Source organism: Eschrichtius robustus, chromosome 2 (assembly GCF_028021215.1).
Source record: "Eschrichtius robustus isolate mEscRob2 chromosome 2, mEscRob2.pri, whole genome shotgun sequence".
NCBI lineage: Eukaryota > Metazoa > Chordata > Mammalia > Artiodactyla > Eschrichtiidae > Eschrichtius > Eschrichtius robustus.
In genome coordinates this window covers 33,610,771-33,629,147 of record NC_090825.1, presented here as the reverse complement: position 1 = coordinate 33,629,147, position 18,377 = coordinate 33,610,771, and the positions used below count along the sequence as shown (strand labels likewise).

The window sequence follows — 18,377 nt, the reverse complement described above, 5'->3', positions numbered from 1 at the left end:
CATGGAATGGTGAGATGAAACAAAGTAAGAATTAAGGTGTTTGCTACTTTTGTCTTAGGGTAGAATTTGTTTTTACATCTTTCCATCTTTTTTTTTTTTTATGTATTGTAAGCATGCTAGCTTCTGTCCTCTTTTCATGTCTTCCATGCTTCTCTCTGCTGCTTTCCAAGATTTCTCTTGGAGAAGGTAGGACAAATGAGATAGGTAGAATCTGTGATATTAGCACCTTCTGTGTGCCCGCTCATGTTCTGGGTGTTGTAGAGAATACAAGCAAACCCACCCTTTGGTCCCTGAACTCATTAGTAAAGAGAAGATAGAAATACATGGAAGAATTAGAGAAAAATTAAACGAAAACAATATTGGGGTAGTTAGAGAAAGCATTGGTCATGTAGTTATAAGAGCTAGCTTCAAATCCTGGTTTGTGTAGGCTTAGTACCATGTGCCTTTGGAGTAGTCCTGTATTTGCTCTCTACTTTTGTTTCTTCCATCAGTAAAATGAAAACAAGTAATGCCAATCTTATAGGACTTTTTGTGAGCACTAAGTGAATTAACTTTTTATGAAAATAATTGTATGTTAAGTAATTGTATGGAAACTGCTTTGTAAAACATAAATTACTTTAGAAATATAAGTGTGACTGTGTGGTCAGTTAAGTGGTACTCATGGTCTTCATGAGAAAAGGGGATTTTCACTTGGTCTTAGAGGAGAGAGAGCCTTTGACTAGGTGAGGAGGGGGAGGAACAGGAACCTAAATGTGCACATGTTTGTACACTGAGGAACTCACACGGACAAAGGAGTGATATGTAGGTAGATACAGGGCAAAGACACAGCTAAGTGAAGCAGAGGTGTGGTGGGGAGAAAAAAGACTGGACAGATAGGCTAAGACTGGGAGACATAGACTTGCTACTGTTAAATCCTGTGGAATTTACTACTATGCTATTAGTTAGAAAATTATGATTATAAAGATTATTATGAAGCAACAATTTAATTTTCCAGAGAAAGAAGGTAGAACATAACATACTTCCAAAGTTTTTCATGTTGTGTCTATAATAACATTTGGAAATATTATTTAGAGACAAGTTTATAATCACCTGTAATATACCTAAGAAGTACAAATGCGTTTCTTTAGGTGACACAGTTAATGCTTTTAGAGGTAATACCATTAATACTTAGTGGGTAATAGCACCAGGGAACTAAATTTCTTTAATGTTGTATATACATTTTGTTAAAACATTATAGGTGATAGCTATGAATAATAAAAAATGGGTATTGAATTATAGTAAGCATTGTTGAGTGTCATATACTTTTTTTTCTCCATTATCTATTACGTATGAAACCTTTTCCAATGTTTTTCTGAGGTGTACCCTACATGGTCATGTAGATTTTGTACTTTAGCAAGTTGCTGGATTTAATTGCTAATCCTTTATTTAGGATTTTTACATTTATCTTATGGACTAAAAATTCTTCAGTGATCACTAGGATTAATTCTCATTTCTCAAATAATGTATCTTTCTTAGGACAAAAGTGTACTTTATTTTTATTGTTAGATTCTCCAGATATGCTGAAATGCATTAGGACTCTTAAGACTACATTTCTAATTGTGGAATTTAAAATTTTGGATTAGGCAGTGGCTGCTATTTTCCAGTCAGGGCCCCTCCCATATTGTCCCAGTTCGTCCTGTGTTAGCTGATACAGCTGCATATACTTTGGTGAGCAAAATAACTATTGCACTGTCTACATAGAGCTTTTAGTTTAATAAGCACAGAGGTAAATATAAAGTTTCAAATAGTTTTACAAAGATAAATAACCAGGTACCATGAGCCAGAGTGATTTAGATCAGGGGTCACAGAAGGCTTCTCCAAGGAAGCAAGAAGACAAATGATTGAGTTCATCCAGGCGAAGGGAGTTCTACTTATTGTTTTGCCTTTATTGTGATTTTATCATATTTATCATTAAAATAAGGGAACTACTGATTTATTTGTAAATGTTTTCATTTAATCCAAATTATACTAGAATTAATTTCTGGTGAATTTTATTTTGTGACATGTATGTGTATGCTAAATGAATGAGTAATATAGGTGGTAAAATATTTCAAATGATTTTTGTATCTAAAGTAAAAATTGGGATATTAAAATGATGACTTTTTAGAAATTTTTCAGAAAATTGTCATTGCCTAGTGTAGCAAGGAGTAGAACAGGGTAATTGCTTTCAATACAGTAACAACTAAGAAATGTCCTGTACTAGTTAGACGTTGGCATTGTTGTTTCAGTTTGCTTTGGAAAATGACCTTTATTCCGTGTGTGTGCACTTCCATGTAATTTCAGAGGACCTTCCTACTGTTTCCAGAGTGAATTGATCTGCTGTAAGTTGTTTGTTCTTGTCTATAATAAATTAGAAACTTTTAAAGACATGTTTGTTCTTTTGTGTAGGTAAATTGTTTAAATTATTAGTGAGAGTAGACTTTATGACTTAACCTAATCCTGTGTCCACATAATTTCATTAATTGATAGTGACTAAAATTCAGAGCAGTTTAGTATTTATTTATTTATTTATTTTTAAAAGGAATTCCTTTATTTTTATTATTTATTTATTTATTTATTTACTTATGGCTGTGTTGGGTCTTCGTTTCTGTGCGAGGGCTTTCTCTAGTTGCGGCAAGCGGGGGCCACTCTTCATTGCGGTGCGCGGGCCTCTCACTATCGCGGCCTCTCTTGTTGCGGAGCACAGGCTCCAGACGCGCAGGCTCAGTAGTTGTGGCTCATGGGCCCAGTTGCTCCGCGGCATGTGGGATCTTCCCAGACCAGGGCTCGAACCCGTGTCCCCTGCATTAGCAGGCGGATTCTCAACCACTGCGCCACCAGGGAAGCCCTATTTTTAAAGTATATTTATATCGTGTCTCTTGCTCTTGCCTCGTAAAACATACTGGGACTCCAGTCTGAGCATCATCTCAATACTTCTTCCTGTTTTAGATCCCCTTTCCTTCAATATGCCTGTCTTGAGAGAATATGCAATTAGGCAGTATATTTTTTTCTTTCATTGTTTTTGCTTCTTTTTTTCTTCCTTTCTGAGCCTATCTGAAGTTGCTAGAAGTTAAGTTCCTTACGATGAATGCTCACTGTATGGAACTGCACATTATTTTCTCCTTGCTTTCTTCAGAATGTTATTCTAAATTCTAGACAGAAAAACTCAAAGTAATTTATGGAGGGTTTTTGTGTGTGTGTGTGGTTTAATTCAGGGAATTGACCTTTGTCTAAAACTTGGAACCTGATCTGCCTACATTGGAAATCGCACGATTCTCAGTCAAATCTCAACATCATTATAATTTCTCTATGAAAGCTCCCACAAAATCAAGGAAGCAAACTAAACTTTAATTTCAAATATTATATACTGAACTTCCAATAACAAAATCTAAACTAAGCCAGAAAAGTTATTTATGTCGTTAAACATTTTGGGGAAACAATGATTATAAATATTAGAAAACAATATAAAATAAGGTGAAAACTTTAATATTCTTTTTTAAAATTTTTAAAACGATTTATTTATTATTTATTAATTAATTTATTTATTTTTATTTATTTTTGGCTTCGTCGGGTCTTAGTTGCAGCACGCAGGATCTTCGTTGAGGCATGCAGCATCTTTCGTTGCGGTGCGGGGGCTCCTCGTTGTGGTGCTCCGGCTTCTCTCTAGTTGTGGTGTGCGGGCTCCAGGGTGCCTGGGCTCTGTAATTGTGGCACGCAGGTTCCAGGGCACGTGGGCTCTGTAGTTTGCGGCACGCGGGCTCTAATTGAGGGGCGCGAGCTCCGTAGTTGTGGCACGCAGGCTTAGTTGCTCCGCAGCATGTGGAATCCTAGTTCCCTGACCAGGGGTCGAACCTGCGTCCCCTGCATTGTAAGGCGAATTCTTTACCACTGGACCACTAGGGAAGTCCCCTTTAACGTTCTTGATGATATAGTTTTTAGTAAGGAAATAAAATGATGAATCATATATTAGCTGCTGATTTACTGCAATGTAGCTGTATAGGAATAGCTTTTAAATTTGTTTTGGTATTTCCACATGAGCACATAAAATTGTATGATAGAAGTCTATCGTGATATTAGTGGAAAGTGGTGATCAATGTGTTTAGTTACAATTTATTTGACATTGACAAAAATGCTCTAAGATTTCTTCTTAAATACAGTTAGTCCTCATTCATGGATTTTGGATTTGTGAGTTCACTTACTCAGTACAATGTATTTGCAACACCAAAATCAATACTCATGGTGCTTTCCCATCTGAGTTCCCAGCTGAGTCAAACAAGGCAATGCTCCCTCTGCCTTTGTGTTTTATCTCTCATAGTGAAAACAAGCGTGCTCTCTGTGGTCTGTTTAGTGTTATGTTTTGCACTTTTTTTTTTTTTGCCTTTTCTTGGTGATTTTGCTGTTTAAAAAGGCCCCCAAGTGTAGCACAGAAGTGCTGTCTAGTGTTGTTAAGCCCAAGAAGGCTGTGATGTGCCATATGGAGAAAATACGCGTGTTAGGTAAGCTTCATCCAGGCCTGAGCTACAGTGCTGCTGGCCACGAGTTCAGTGTTAGTGAATCAGCAATGTGTATTAAAGATGTCTTTAAACAGAAACGGACATAAACAGGGTTATATGTTAATCAGTTGATAAAAATGTGACCAGAGGCTTGCTGGAACTTAACCGTAGAACCAATGATTCAGTATTCATTAATTCAGTCTTTATGGTGACTTTATAGAACAAAACCACTGGGAATGGGAATCAGTTACATCTAGAATAAAGCTTTTAAGTTTAGCAGTGTTTTCATGTATGCATCTTTTCTTTTGTCAAGAATTTAATCAGGACAAGTAATTAAAATTTACTCTAAAGCTGCATAAAATCTAGCAGTGTGATTCAGCAAAGATAAATTATGTTCAACATCATTTGTCATTTGTTGTTTCATATTCTTCTCCCTTCACTCAAATTAACTTAGTATATTAATGTCTTGTATCTATTTTTACTCATTTATTTAGTGCTTTTGTTAGGCATTGATGCCACAAAGAAAATATTAGATAAGCATCTTTTGGGGGGCAACACAAAGAGGGAAGCTGTTTTGATATGGAGTAAAGAGTACTGTTTTAGAGAGTTCCTTGGATGATGTAAAAGGGGGGTGTTTAACTAAATGGGGGAATGGAAGAATTCAAGCCTGTTTTACAAGATTTTTGGGAGGAGATAGCATCAGAACAGTCATAAAAGATAAATGGAAATTAGCTGAAGAAGGGGCAGAACAATGTTCCAGTCGTAGGAATCTGCATGTGCAAAGCCAAGAAGAGGCCAGAGAAAATCTCTCCCTTTGGAGTATCAACAATAGTTCAGTAGAACTGGAAGGAGCATAATGTACAACGTCAGTGAAAGGAGTGTCTAGAGGAGAATGGGGATTTGGAGCCGAGACATGTCTATTGGATGTCTAGTTAAATGTAAGAGGCCTGAACTTGAGTGTCTTGAAGGTAACCAGGAGCTATTGAAATGTTTTTATCAGTAGGTGAACTCATTAAAACTATGTTTTGGAAATTTTTTTCTGAGATAGAGTAGAAAATGGATTGGAGTCAGGCAAGACTGGTCTCAGGAAGACTGGTTTATTGAATTTTTGACCATCCTGGAAGGCTGAGGACCTACACTAGTAGCAGTGACAGTGGATTAAAGGAATTGAATTAGAGAATTGAAGACTAATGTGACCTAGAGCAGGGAAAAATATACTCAAGAATGGCTTCAGGATTTTCTTAATGACTCGGTGGTGCTGTTCTTTAAGTCAGGGATATACGGGTAGAGTAAGTTTGGAGTAGGAGATGATAGTGAGTTCAGTGTGAACACGTTGTGTTTGAGATATGTCAATCACCTCTTTTTTTTTAAAATAAATAAATAAATTTATTTATTTATTTTTGGCTGTGTTGGGTCTTCGTCGCTGCGTGCGGGCTTTCTCTAGTTGTGGTGAGCGGGGGCTACTCTTCACTGTGGCTCAGGCTTCTCACTGCGGTGGCTTCTCTTGTTGCAGAGCACCGGCTCTAGGTGCACAGGCTTCAGTAGTTGTGGCACGTGGGCTCAGTAGTTGTGGCTTGCGGGCTTTAGAGCACAGGCTCAGTAGTTGTGGCGCACGGGCTTAGTTGCTCCGTGGCATGTGGGATCTTCCCGGACCAGGGCTCGAATCCAGGTCCCCTGCATTGGCAGGTGGATTCTTAACCACTGTTTCACCAGGGAAGTCCCTATAAATCACCTCTTGATCTTATATTCTTATATGCGTAATCTTCTCATTTCTCTCTTTGATATTCACAGGAAAACTTCCCAAGTGAGTCATTCACTGTCCCTACCTTTTTACTTCCACTTCACTATTCAGTCGGGCTTCCATTCCCACCATTCCAACAATACTGTTTTGGTCAGTGTCCCCAATGACCTGCATGATATTAGAGCTTTCTGAAGTATTCAGTACAACTCGTCACTCTCTCCATGACAGACTTCTCTCTTGGTTTCTATAAAATCACACACACTCCTGAATTTTCTCCTTCCTTTCTTTCTCTGCTTCTCAGTCATCTTTGCTGGTCCTTCCTTCTTTGCTTGACCTCCAGATTGTGAAAACTCCAGCCCTGGTATCTTTTCTCTTTCTTATCTACTCTCTTCTGTATGTGATCTTTCCCAGATCCATGGTTTATTTAATTTATTCTTAAAATGTTTAATGAAAAGAAAAAGGCAATGAAACATACTCATGATTCTTAAAAAGCAAATGCAGTAACAGCAGAGGATGCACAGCGAAGAGGCTTGCCCTTACTCCTGTCCCCTAGCCTCTTATTTCACTTTCCCAGAGGCAGCCACAGTCACCAGTTTCCTGATATCCTGCCAAGATCATCTTTATATTTATAAGCTTGTGGGTCTATAGATCTTTTAAAACATCATTAATGGTAGCATTCTAAATATAATCTATATACCATTCTCTCCCTTGTCTTTTTAACTTAATACATCTTAGAGATCTTTTTTTTGGGGGGGGGGGGCTGTGTTGGGTCTTCGTTGCTGCACACGGGCTTTCTCTAGTTGTGGCGAGCAGGGCTACTCTTCGTTGCCGTGCGCAAGCTTCTCATTGCGGTGGCTTCTCTTGTTGCAGAGCACGGGCTCTAGGCACGCAGGCTTCAGTAGTTGCAGCACGCGGGTTCAGTAGTTGTGACACATGGGCCCTAGAGTGCATGGGCTTCAGTGGTTGCAGTGCGTGGGCTCAGTTGTTGGGGCACGCGGGCTCTAGGGCGTGTGGGCTTCAGTAGTTGTGGCGCACGGGCTGTAGAGTGCAGGCTCAGTAGTTGTGGCGCACGGGCTTAGTTGCTCCGCGGCATGTGGGATCTTCCTGGACCAGGGCTCGAACCTTTGTCCCCTGCATTGGCAGGCGGATTCTCAACCACTGTGCCATAGGGAAAGTCCTTTTTTTTTTTTAATGGCTGTGTCGTAGGTCTCTTACTATCCAGACTCTTACTATCTGAAATCAGGAACCGGAAAGATTTGGATATGAAGGTATACTTGTATTTCACTATATGATGTTCTAAAATGTATTTAACCTTACCTCTTTTGAAAAAGAACATTTTCATCTTTAATTTTTACAAATGATGTAGTGGGTATCCTTTCAAAGATGTAAGTGTGCACACATACAGGTCAGTCCAAGAAAGGTTTATAGAAATGGAATTGCTAGATCAAACTGGATGTGCATTTAAAAAAACATAGTTTACTTTTTTTCCCTTTTTGTTTTTGAGTATATTGTTATCAAGCAGCAAACTTGGCTTTTAATGATTGTGTGCATGTGTGTATGTAGAAAGATAGGGGACATGCTTATAACTTCCCATTAAAAACTGTTTTCTAACTTTTTATTGTAAAAATTTTGAAACATACAAAAAAGTTGAAAATTACAGTGAACATCTGTTTACCCACCACCTAGATTCAGCAGTTGTTATCTTGCCATATTTGCTTTCTCTGTATATGTTTTATGAACCATTTGATAATAAGTTGCAGACATCATGAAAGCTTATCCCTGAAAACTTCTATATGAATTTTCTATCAATAAGGACATTTCCAAAATAACCATAATATAACTAGCATGTAAGACAACAGTAATTTCCTAATATATGTTAGTATCTCATACGTATTTAGTTTTGCAGTTGTCCATAAAATGTTTTTTATAGCTGATTTTTTGGCTGAAGATCCAATCAAGACTCATACATCGTTACCGGTTGTTAGGTGTTTTTAGTCTCTTTAAATTTAGAGCCGGGTCTAAGACTACATACAGTTAGTGGATCAAACTTTGTATGCCATCTGTTTTTCTAAATAAAGTTTTGTTGATACACAGCACCACTCATTTGTGTTGTCTGTGGTTGCTTTCACATTAGAGCAGCAGAGTCAGGTAGTTGGAACAGAGACTGTCTTGTCTCCAAAGCCTAAAGTATTTACAGTTTGGCCCTTTACAGAAAAAAGTCTGTGGACCCTTATTTAGAACATTAGAACAATTCTCTGACCTTTAAAAGTTTTTCCCATGGCATTGACTTTTTGAATTAACTAGGCAAATTGCTTAGTAGACTGTCTCACACTCTGGATTTGCCTGATTTTTTTCCCTCTGGATCATTTAATTTTTTTCCCTCCATCTCTTGTATTTTCTGTAAACTGGAAGTTAAGTCAAGCAGCTTCAATTGAAGTTCAGGGTTTTTTTGCTAGAATATTCATGGTGTTGTTTACTTTCTGTTGCATCACATCATGACATATATAATATCTGAGTGTCCCTTTAGTGATGCTAAGGTCAGTTACAGCATTCAGGGGAATATCAGCCTTGTCTTCCGTCGTACAGTTCCGCGTCCATCTTTTCCCTAATGGTTTTAGCATCCACTGATGGTCTTCGTTTAGATCCATCTAGATCCATTATTTCATAAGTGATGATTTTAAAAATTCTAATATTTCTCCTGCATTTATTAGCTGTTTTTTTCCCCCGTTAAGAACTTGCCTTCATCAGCATTTGTTTAGAGGTTTATTTTTATGTTTAAGTTGTTGAAGGAAAAAAGTTTTTTGTCCCTTACAAAGGTTTTGAAAATAGTGTTCCTGTACATGTCCTCTTATTGTTTACAGTAGTTTAAAAGTAGTTTTTCATTTGAAGCAGAGCTTTTAAGTGTATGTTTGTGTGTGCGTGCATGCACCTGCGTGTATTTTGGATACTAGATTGAGGAGAGAAGATATGAGAGGCTGCTGCTGTATTTGTTTTTCACTATAAGGATTTCCTCTTTTTTCTATAAGACCAAAATTTTAAAATTATAATTCTAATTGTTAAACACCTAGGCTAGTTTCAGAGGATTAAACAACCTGAATATGATTTGTATTTTAGATATAATCTTATTATACTTAAAAAGTACTAGTGTCATTTGAATTTTTGATTAGTTTAGAGATTGCTAATTCTGATAACTAAACCAACCTGGAACTGTCCCTTGTACGTCTGGCATATTAATAGAAAATCTGAAGGGGGGTTGTATAGACGAGTAAATATAATACTTATTTTTCCCTCAGTGGCTTTTTTTCTTAATTAAAAGAAATCAATGTGAGTGATATCCTGAGTTATACAACCTTCCTTCTAAGGTGATCTCATTTCCAGTCAGTTTTACATCAAATATAGTATGTGTATTCTGTTTGACCTCCAAAATACATTTTTTCTTCTTTAATAATTATTATTCGTGGCACACTTTCTTCCAAAAGAGAATTGTAATGGCCGAAGGGTAACTTTTTTCCAGCTTTATTGAGATATAATTGATATATAACACTGTGTAAGTTTAAGGTGTACAGTGCGATGATTTGAACATGTATATATTTCAAAATGATTCCCACAATAAGGTTAGTTAACACATCCATCACCTCATAAAATTACTTTGTTTGTGTGTGGTGAGAACATTTAAGATCTACTGTCTTAGCAACTTTCAAGTATGTGATACAGTACTGTGAACTAGTCACCACACCATGCTGTGCATTATGTCTCTAGAACTTATTTATCTTATAACTGGAAGTTTGTACCAAAGGGTTACTTTTAATATCTAACAAGGGAGGATCCATTTGGAACAGTAGTAATCAGTCTTTAAGTATTATGCTGTAGAGGGAAGCATTTGATGATTTCAGGACCTGAGAAGATGTTTTGTGTGTGTGTTATATACATTATATTAAAATATACTGGAAGGGTATACAATAAAATGTTAACTATATTAACTATGGTTATGATCTTTGGGTGGTGAAATTGTGTCTTTAATTTCTCTGTGTGTGTGTGTGTGTGCGCGCGTGTGCACACACCCACGCCCACTTTCCTCTGTTATCTGGTTCTTCTCTATTTGTATACCCAGGGAAAAATTTTTTATATCAAAACAGGTATCATTTACTCAGGTAAAGAATATAAGGAAGACCTGATTTAAGAATATTTTTTGTTTAAAAAAATACTGAATACCCAATATAAGCCACCAGTGCAATTTATAGTTGCCAGCACAGATTTGCTGTCTTAGCTGCCTTAAAAGATGTACGTGTGCAGATCAAGGAAGGAAGAGGTCCATTGGAATCTGCAGGCCCTGTCTTCCTTCTCCTTCCCTTTTCCTCCTCTCTGCAAGCTGTGGTTTTTATCTCTGTTTAAGCGTCTGCCAGTAAAGTTCAGACTTTCTCTTTCCTTTTCTGTGTGTTTCTTTTTTTTTGCTAAGTGCAATACCAGGTGAAATCCTTGTATATCCTTTAAAGTCCATCCTTTTTTAGAGGGACTTTTGGCTTAAAGGAAGCTGCTTTATCTGAAGGGGCTGGGAAAGGAAAGACTAAGAATGGGCCCCTTTAGGCATTAGTATATGAATCCAAGCAGTGCGACCTGATAGGTGGTGATGCTACAGAAGGAGCTAGTTAATTAATTCTGTAGAGTTGATAGTATTTTAATAGAATAATTGGAATTCATAAATAAAGAACTTTAATGGTACCTGAAAAGATACTTAAATGTCTTACTTTGAAGTGCATTTGGTGGGTCTAAGCTAACACTGACGTGACAATTATTTTAAAATAATTGTGAGCCTCAGGTTCCCATTCAGGGTAACTAGAAAGTAACGGTGGGACACAGTGGTTTAGCCAACGTGTGTATACCACGTGCTAAGCACAGTTTGTGTGGAGTATTGTGTGCCAGCCACTCAGGCCTGTGCAGGCCAGACTAGTGGGCATAGCCTGACTCTGCACGGAAGTGCCAGGGCCCGTGGAAAGCAGAGCAATGCATGGAGCACTCCAAAGGATCTCTGAGTGAGACGGAAGGAGGAGCATTGAAGGACAGCAGCCAGTGAGACGGCATGTCTCCACTATTACTTCCCACCTGGGGGACCCTGGCTCTAGACAGGTGCTTGAGTTTGGCAAAATCCTTGATAGAGAAGCAATTTTCACTTAGTGAAGCTCTTAAAGATTTGATTTGTGTCCTAAGAATAGGTCTGTTGCAGGCAGAGATAGGGGAAAACATACAGCATCGTGGTAACACATCATAAAAATGAGGTGAATAATGGTCGCTCTGTCTTCAGGTCATTGGTAGTTCCTAAAATTCGAGTAGTCTTTCACCCAGAGTTTAACAGTCTTCAAACAAATATCTCCTCGGGGCTCAGCAGGGACCGCTGTTAGGGAAGACGATATTAACAGTGGTTCCGATAATCATTTCTGCATATTCAGATGTGGTTTGTCTAGAAACAAAGACTGCCAGCCATTGTGGGGTGAATCTTCAGCTTATTGTTACATTGATACATTAGCCTGCTGCTACAGAATAACAGTAGCCATTGCTACAACCCATGTGGCAGTTAAGTCAGGCTTTCTGTAGTGCACTTGCGCCCTGCCCACCCTCACCCCTGCTGCTAGCCGTGGAGTTGGCAGTGTGGCAAAATTCTTCTAAGATAGCTGCCGCCCTTTTGCTGTGGCCACGGTGGCACAGGACCCTGGAAATGGTACTGCCATTTGTATTATTTACTAGTAAAGGAGTGCTGTAGCAAGGTGGAAGCAGAGACAGAGAATGTACTTTTTTATGTTTTTCAGCTTTGTATTTTCTACCAAATTCTGCCTTTATTTCTTTAGTTTTCTGCTCCCTGCTTAAGTAATAATCAGTGCAGGTTAGCCCACATTTTGGTTGTTATGTTTGGTTTGGATCTTCACATAGAAGGTAGGAAATTATACACTAGAATACATAGAGGAAAGGAAGGGTAGCAAGAAGAGATTTAAGAGAAGACAGTACACGATAGGGCTTAATATCCCAAGAGAGATCTTATCAGTGGTTCTGAACTCTGGTTTTTATTAGCATAACTTGGGGAACTTAAAAAAAATACAGATGCCTGGGCCCTACTCCAAGAATTTGTTTTCATTGATCTGAGACAGGGACCAGCATATGTGTGTGTGGGTGCATGCACGTGTATTTTTTTCCCCTCCAAAACCTCCCTAGATCATCTGTATGTAGCCAGGAATGAAAACTGGTGGATTATATATTTTCTGTTTAGCTCTAGAAAGGAGAATGAGTAGCATTGAGGGGAAGGTACAGGATAGAAAGCTTCAGCTCATTATAGTGAAGAATATTCTAGTAATTTGAACTTTGTCCTCCTAGAAATAATCAGGTACACATGAGTTAACTGCTTGGGAAGGATGCTGTGAAGGTGACTGCTTTGGATAATGTGCAGGACTTAATCATTCCTTAATTTTATTTAAAAAAAAAAAAAAGAAAGAAAGTGCTACTGTGCTTCTGCAGATTTGGCATGGAGTATGCTAAGATCAGTTTGGGGGATATTCAGTTTGAGGTGTCTATAGGGAATCTAGGTAGAGATGTTAGCTCAGAAGAGAGTTGTGACTGGGAGAACATCAGTGAAAAGGTGATAGTGGAAATCACTGTCTTCATACTGTTTTTCATTCATGTGACCCATATCTTATAAACTTACCATTTATTGATAGTGATAAATAAGACATGGTCCCTGTGCTCTTGGAGCTTATAGACAAAAAATCTTAAAACTGAAGAATCTTTACAGAATGACCTGGCAACATCTTAAATTGTCATCTCTGTCAGCTAGATTGCTGCAGTAGAGCCAAGGGTTGTAATTAGATTATAAGTTCTTGAGAGAAATCCTTTGTAATACATCTGAAATGAGTGACAACACATGCAGACATTGAGGTTGATGAAAAAAAGAAATTCTGGTGGTGATTTCTTAGGCCAGAAAATAAAATCTCGAAAAATTTCATAAGTCTTTTTTATTTAGGTTTTGCCTTTTTCTCTTTTGCTGTCCTTTCCCTTCGTGTCTTAAATTTTCCTGCTTTTGTAACATCACCATTATCAGTTCTTGAATAGAGATATTTCTTGGTAAACAATTATTCCTTATTTTCTGATTTTTAAATTTGGTCATGTACTCTCAAAGACATACTGAAAATATAATATTAATGTAACTTTAACAACCATAGATACCAAGAGGCGATTCAGAAGTGGGATGAAGCACTGCAGTTAACCCCAAATGATGCTACCCTGTATGAGATGAAATCACAGGTAATAATTATGAAGAATTTCCCTTTCATTATGAAATTGCACTCACTATGCCTGGTGAGCGGTGATGAACCAAAAGAGCATTTCCTGCCATTTTCTTTCTTTTTTTAATATATTTATTTATTTTTGGCTGCACTGGGTCTTCATTGCTTCGCACGGGCTTTCTCTAGTTGCGGCAAGCGGGGGCTACTCTTCATTGCGGTGCGCGGGCTTCTCATTGCGGTGGCTTTTCTTGTAGCGGAGCACAGGCTCTAGGCGCGTGGGCTTCAGTAGTTGTGGCTTTCAGGTTCTAGAGCGCAGGCTCAGTAGTTGTGGCGCATGGGCTTAGTTGCTCCGCGGCATGTGGGATCTTCCCGGACCAGGACTCGAACCCGTGTCCCTTGCCTTGGCAGGTGGATTCTTAACTACTGCGCCACCAGGGAAGCCCCATTTTCTTTTTTTTAAAATATAGTTTATTTGGGAAAAACATATGTCACCATATTATTTATGGCTCTTCCTCATGCATCAGATTAGAAGTTTGTTTAAAACACTTCACAATGAAGCTAACTTTCATTTCAACCTAACTGCTTAAGATATGAGCAGATGGATGTCTTTTAAAAAGTCACTGGTGATCCCTTAAATGAATGAAATGTGTTAGCTTTCCTTGGAAGTTAATTGTAGTGGGCTTAGCAATAACTCAGTCTCTTTAGAATGAGGATGGATTGGATTCTAGATGATGATATTTCTCTAAAAATGGCCTAGTCCATAGCAAAAGGTCAGAATAGACTCAATATAAAAATAACATTTCTACTTAAAAATACAGTTTTAATATTTTGTGGGAAAGTTCATAAAGAAAACCTCTGAGCACTTGTATTAGATTATCCAAAAGATGTTTAAAATCTCAAAGAGAGAATTAAACATACTTCTGGCAGGGAATGGTTGCAGTTCAGCCTTGATCCGCACACCTAGCATATCTTTCAGATGATGATCCCAAACGTAGGGCACATCCTTTTTCAGCTTTGATTGTAGTTTATCCAGGAAAAACCCAAATAAATTATTTCCACTGAATGGAGTGCCATGAGGACCTTCATTTGGATAAGTCTTTAATTTTTAATCTTAAATATGTATATATTAAAGATAGGATTTGTGGCAAGCTATATGAAATGAGTTGTTTTATTTGGAACCTGATAATGATGGTGTCACAAATCTTGTGAAATGCAGATGGTCAAAATATTATAGATCAAAGCCAGCCCTTTCCCATAAATTGAGGTAGAGGGTTCTGGAACTCCCTGATTTTTCTGATGTGTATGATTTGAAGAACCCAGTTGTGGGGAGGCTGGTGGAGTGTTTAAATGATTTTTAGAGCAGAAAGATGTTCACTAGGAACAGGATGGGTAGTTGAACAAATTTAAATTTACCTAGTTTGACAGCAGGACCTGGAGTTCCCTAAAAAAACACATTGTAAGTAGAATAAATAGAAGGGGAATTGGGGTTCAAATAGCTGTGAGCCACCATGGCCAGAATATGCCCACCTGGTGTTGACCAGATGGGCAGTAGGGTTGAGCAGTTGAAAAGGGAATGCTTTGTATTTTTCATAGTTATTTCAGGAGTAGGAAGAATATAATTTCTCACCCTGAATAGCAGAGAAGGCGGTCAAACCCACTAAAATGTTATATTTTCCAGACTAAAAATATATTTTTAAAAATGAAAAGAGTTGTTTACATACAATTATCCATTTTTTTCTTTTTGGCTAGTGTTTAGTTTGCTAATTTATGAATATTACTGATGGGTTTTGTTTCTTCTTTTTTGGCTATAGGTCCTAATGTCTCTTCATGAAACATTCCCAGCAGTTCATGCTGCGGAAATGGCTGTCCAGAGAAATCCACATTCATGGGAATCTTGGCAAACTTTGGGACGTGCTCAGCTTGGATTAGGAGAGATAGTCTTGGTAAGTACGTCAGATTATTACAGTGATGACATTTTATTTTGACATGCTTTTCATCAGCTGAACCAAAAAGTAAATAGTAAATAGCAAATAACCTTTTAAAGGTATTAACCCATAAACACAGATCAGTTATTACTGAACATCTTTTTCCGTTACAGATATCAATTATATCAGGATCAGAATATTTTTCAGGTATTTGGCCTCATGGGAATTAAAAAAATATTAAAGTGAAATGTAGGCATTTGGTAAACCTTTTATTTAAATATAAAACAACTTTTAGGTTAGTTCCTTGCATCATTAAATTTACCACATTATAAAGTGGTATTAGTATCACCATGGAGACAAAAACCACTAAAAGATTATGTTGAGGAAGGAAGAAAGTGAAATACGGGAGAGTAATGGTGATAAATATTCAGACTGAAAAATTGCTAGGCTTAGTGAGGGGAGAAATAGGGAAGGGTAGAAGCTTATGAAAATGAAATACTCACTGTGTAAAGTTTACTCTAAACTGGTACTTGATGCATTTCTCACCTTGTCTGGACTATACCTTGTAGGTAGCAAAGGCTTGGTAGGTCAGAGTTGGCTGTGAGCTTTGTCCTGTTTTTGTTTTTCTTTTGACTGAACTAGATATACCTGACAGCTAATTTCCTAAAAGACTTCTGTAAATCTAATATAGTGGTGCCAGATTTGCTCTTTGTCATCAAAAATTAAGATTTTTCATGCTTTTATTAGCTTTTTACAGTTAAAAAACAAAACAAGCAAAAAATCCCAAAGAAGTTTCTTTAAAGGCTAAAATTATTGGTAAATCCTGAATTTAACATTACTAATAATGGCTTTAGTCAGTTGTAGATAACTTAGATTTTCTGGTACTCTTGTAAATATATCATTATTTCTAATTACCAAAAAAGGTATTTATCAGATTCTCAAAAATCATAAGGAATTTTGATGAGAAAAGGATTGCTTAAAGTAAGGTAACTTAAAAATGATAATCTGAAATAAAATTCACAGTGATGGAAATAAGTTAAATCAAAGGTTGTTTTCTTTCCTTGCCATTTAACATAGTCATCTTTCCTCTTTTTTATCTGAAGACTTAAATCATATCAGAGTTGGAAAAAGAAATTCAAGGAATTTAGTTTTCTAACAGGTGAACAGCAAAACAAAAGTCTATTCTGTGATACTTTTTACCCATTTCTCCTTTATTAAAAACTTACAAATCATTATCTGTTTTGCTTATAAGTACCTATGGTAATGGGAAAAATCTCTAGGACATAATGTTTAGCAAAGATTGTCCTATAAAGAAAGAAAATAAACCGCAGGTGAGACAACAGAGATACTTTGAATAAACCAATAAAAGTAAAATTATTCAATATTTTAAGTTTTCAAAATAGGAGTACCAGTTGTTCAACTGTTATTTTTTCCCCTTGATACACTTCTTTCTATTTATATTGTGAAATTCATGGAATTAAAAGTGTTTTTTCCCCCATTTAATACAGTTTTAGGGCTCTACTTGAAAAAAATCTAAATTTGTAATTTTTATGTAAACTTAAGCCGTTCTTTTGAAATACTAGAATGGTTAAAAACATAACTTTACTCATTGTCATAATGAAGGGAATACTGTAAAAAATATATTGAAAACAAGCTAAAATTTCTAACATCTCACAATTCTTTCTACATATACATATGGACAAAAACATAAGAAAATACATAGGTAAATAGAACAGGCAGTAAATTAAAAGTCAATAGTTGTATATACATCTATGAGTATTTAGATTTTTATGCGGAGCTGGGTGTGTATGTTGGAAAATGTTCATAGGCTTAGTTTGTTTTTCATTTTCTAATTCTTTGAGGTATAAAGTTAGGTTTTTTTCCTTGAGATCTTTTTTTTTTTTTTAACATAGGCATTTATCATTATAAACTTCCACTTAGTTTTGCTTTTGCTGTATCCTATAGTATCAGGATGTTACATTTTAATTTTTGTCTCAAGATATGTTTTAATTTCTCTTTTGATTTCTTCTTTGACTCACTGGTTGTTCAAGAGTGTGCTGTTTTATTTCCATGTATTTGTAAGTTTTTCCAGTTTCCTTCTGCTGTTGATTTCTAGTTTTATTCCATTGTAGTCAGAAAAGATACTTGGTATGTCTTCTTAAATTTAAGACGTGTTTTGTGACCTAAGATGTGATCTATCCTGGAAGTGTTCTGTGTGTTCTTGAGAATAATGTGTATTCTGCTGCTGTTGTATGAATCATTCTATATACGTCTGTTAGGTCCCTTTGGTCTATAGTGTTGTTCAAATCTTCTGTTTCCTTATTGATCTTCTGTCTGAATGTTCTATCCATTATTGAAAGTGGGGTGTTGAAGTCTCCTACTGATACTTTATTGCTGTCTATTTCTCCCTTCAGTTCTGTCAGTGTTTACTTTATATACTTAAATGTTCTGCTGTTGGGTGCATATATATTTATAATCATTATATTTTTCTGGTGAATTGACACTTTTATCATTATATAATGTCCTTCTTTGTCTCCTGTGACACTCAAGACATGTTATCATTATTATGATCTAAACTCTTGGCTTCAAAGATATGCATTCCTGATACCTTTCTGATCATGGGTTAGCCCAGGAAATCACCAGATTTATATATTTGCTGATCTGCAGAAGCTGACCAATGCATTTGCCTTGTTTTGAGCCATAATATCACAGTACCTCTGTTTTAATAGACTTTTAGTCCTCATCAACGATTTGTCAGCCACTTTCTTTTACACTCTGACTCTTTTTTTTTTTTTTTTTTTTTTTTTACCGTAACCATCATCTAGTGGGTAGAGAACAGCTCTAACTTCCATCTTTACATTCTAATACACTGAGGAAAAAAAAGAGAGAGAGAGATGGATATTGTGGATTATATTAAATACACTCCTTTATTAAA

General features: G+C 36.8%; 1 protein-coding gene across 3 annotated transcripts in view; it reads left to right on the top strand.

Annotated features, from left to right (window-relative positions):
* The window catches only part of TTC33 (tetratricopeptide repeat domain 33), a 32,251-nt gene that overhangs the window by 11,796 nt on the left and 2,078 nt on the right, over window positions 1-18,377 (top strand). For all 3 annotated transcript variants that reach the window (XM_068535278.1, XM_068535277.1, XM_068535279.1), the window contains exons 3-4: window positions 13,455-13,536; window positions 15,329-15,460. In XM_068535278.1, the coding sequence (XP_068391379.1) occupies window positions 13,455-13,536; window positions 15,329-15,460 (214 nt within the window). The remainder of the gene's footprint in view (window positions 1-13,454; window positions 13,537-15,328; window positions 15,461-18,377) is intronic.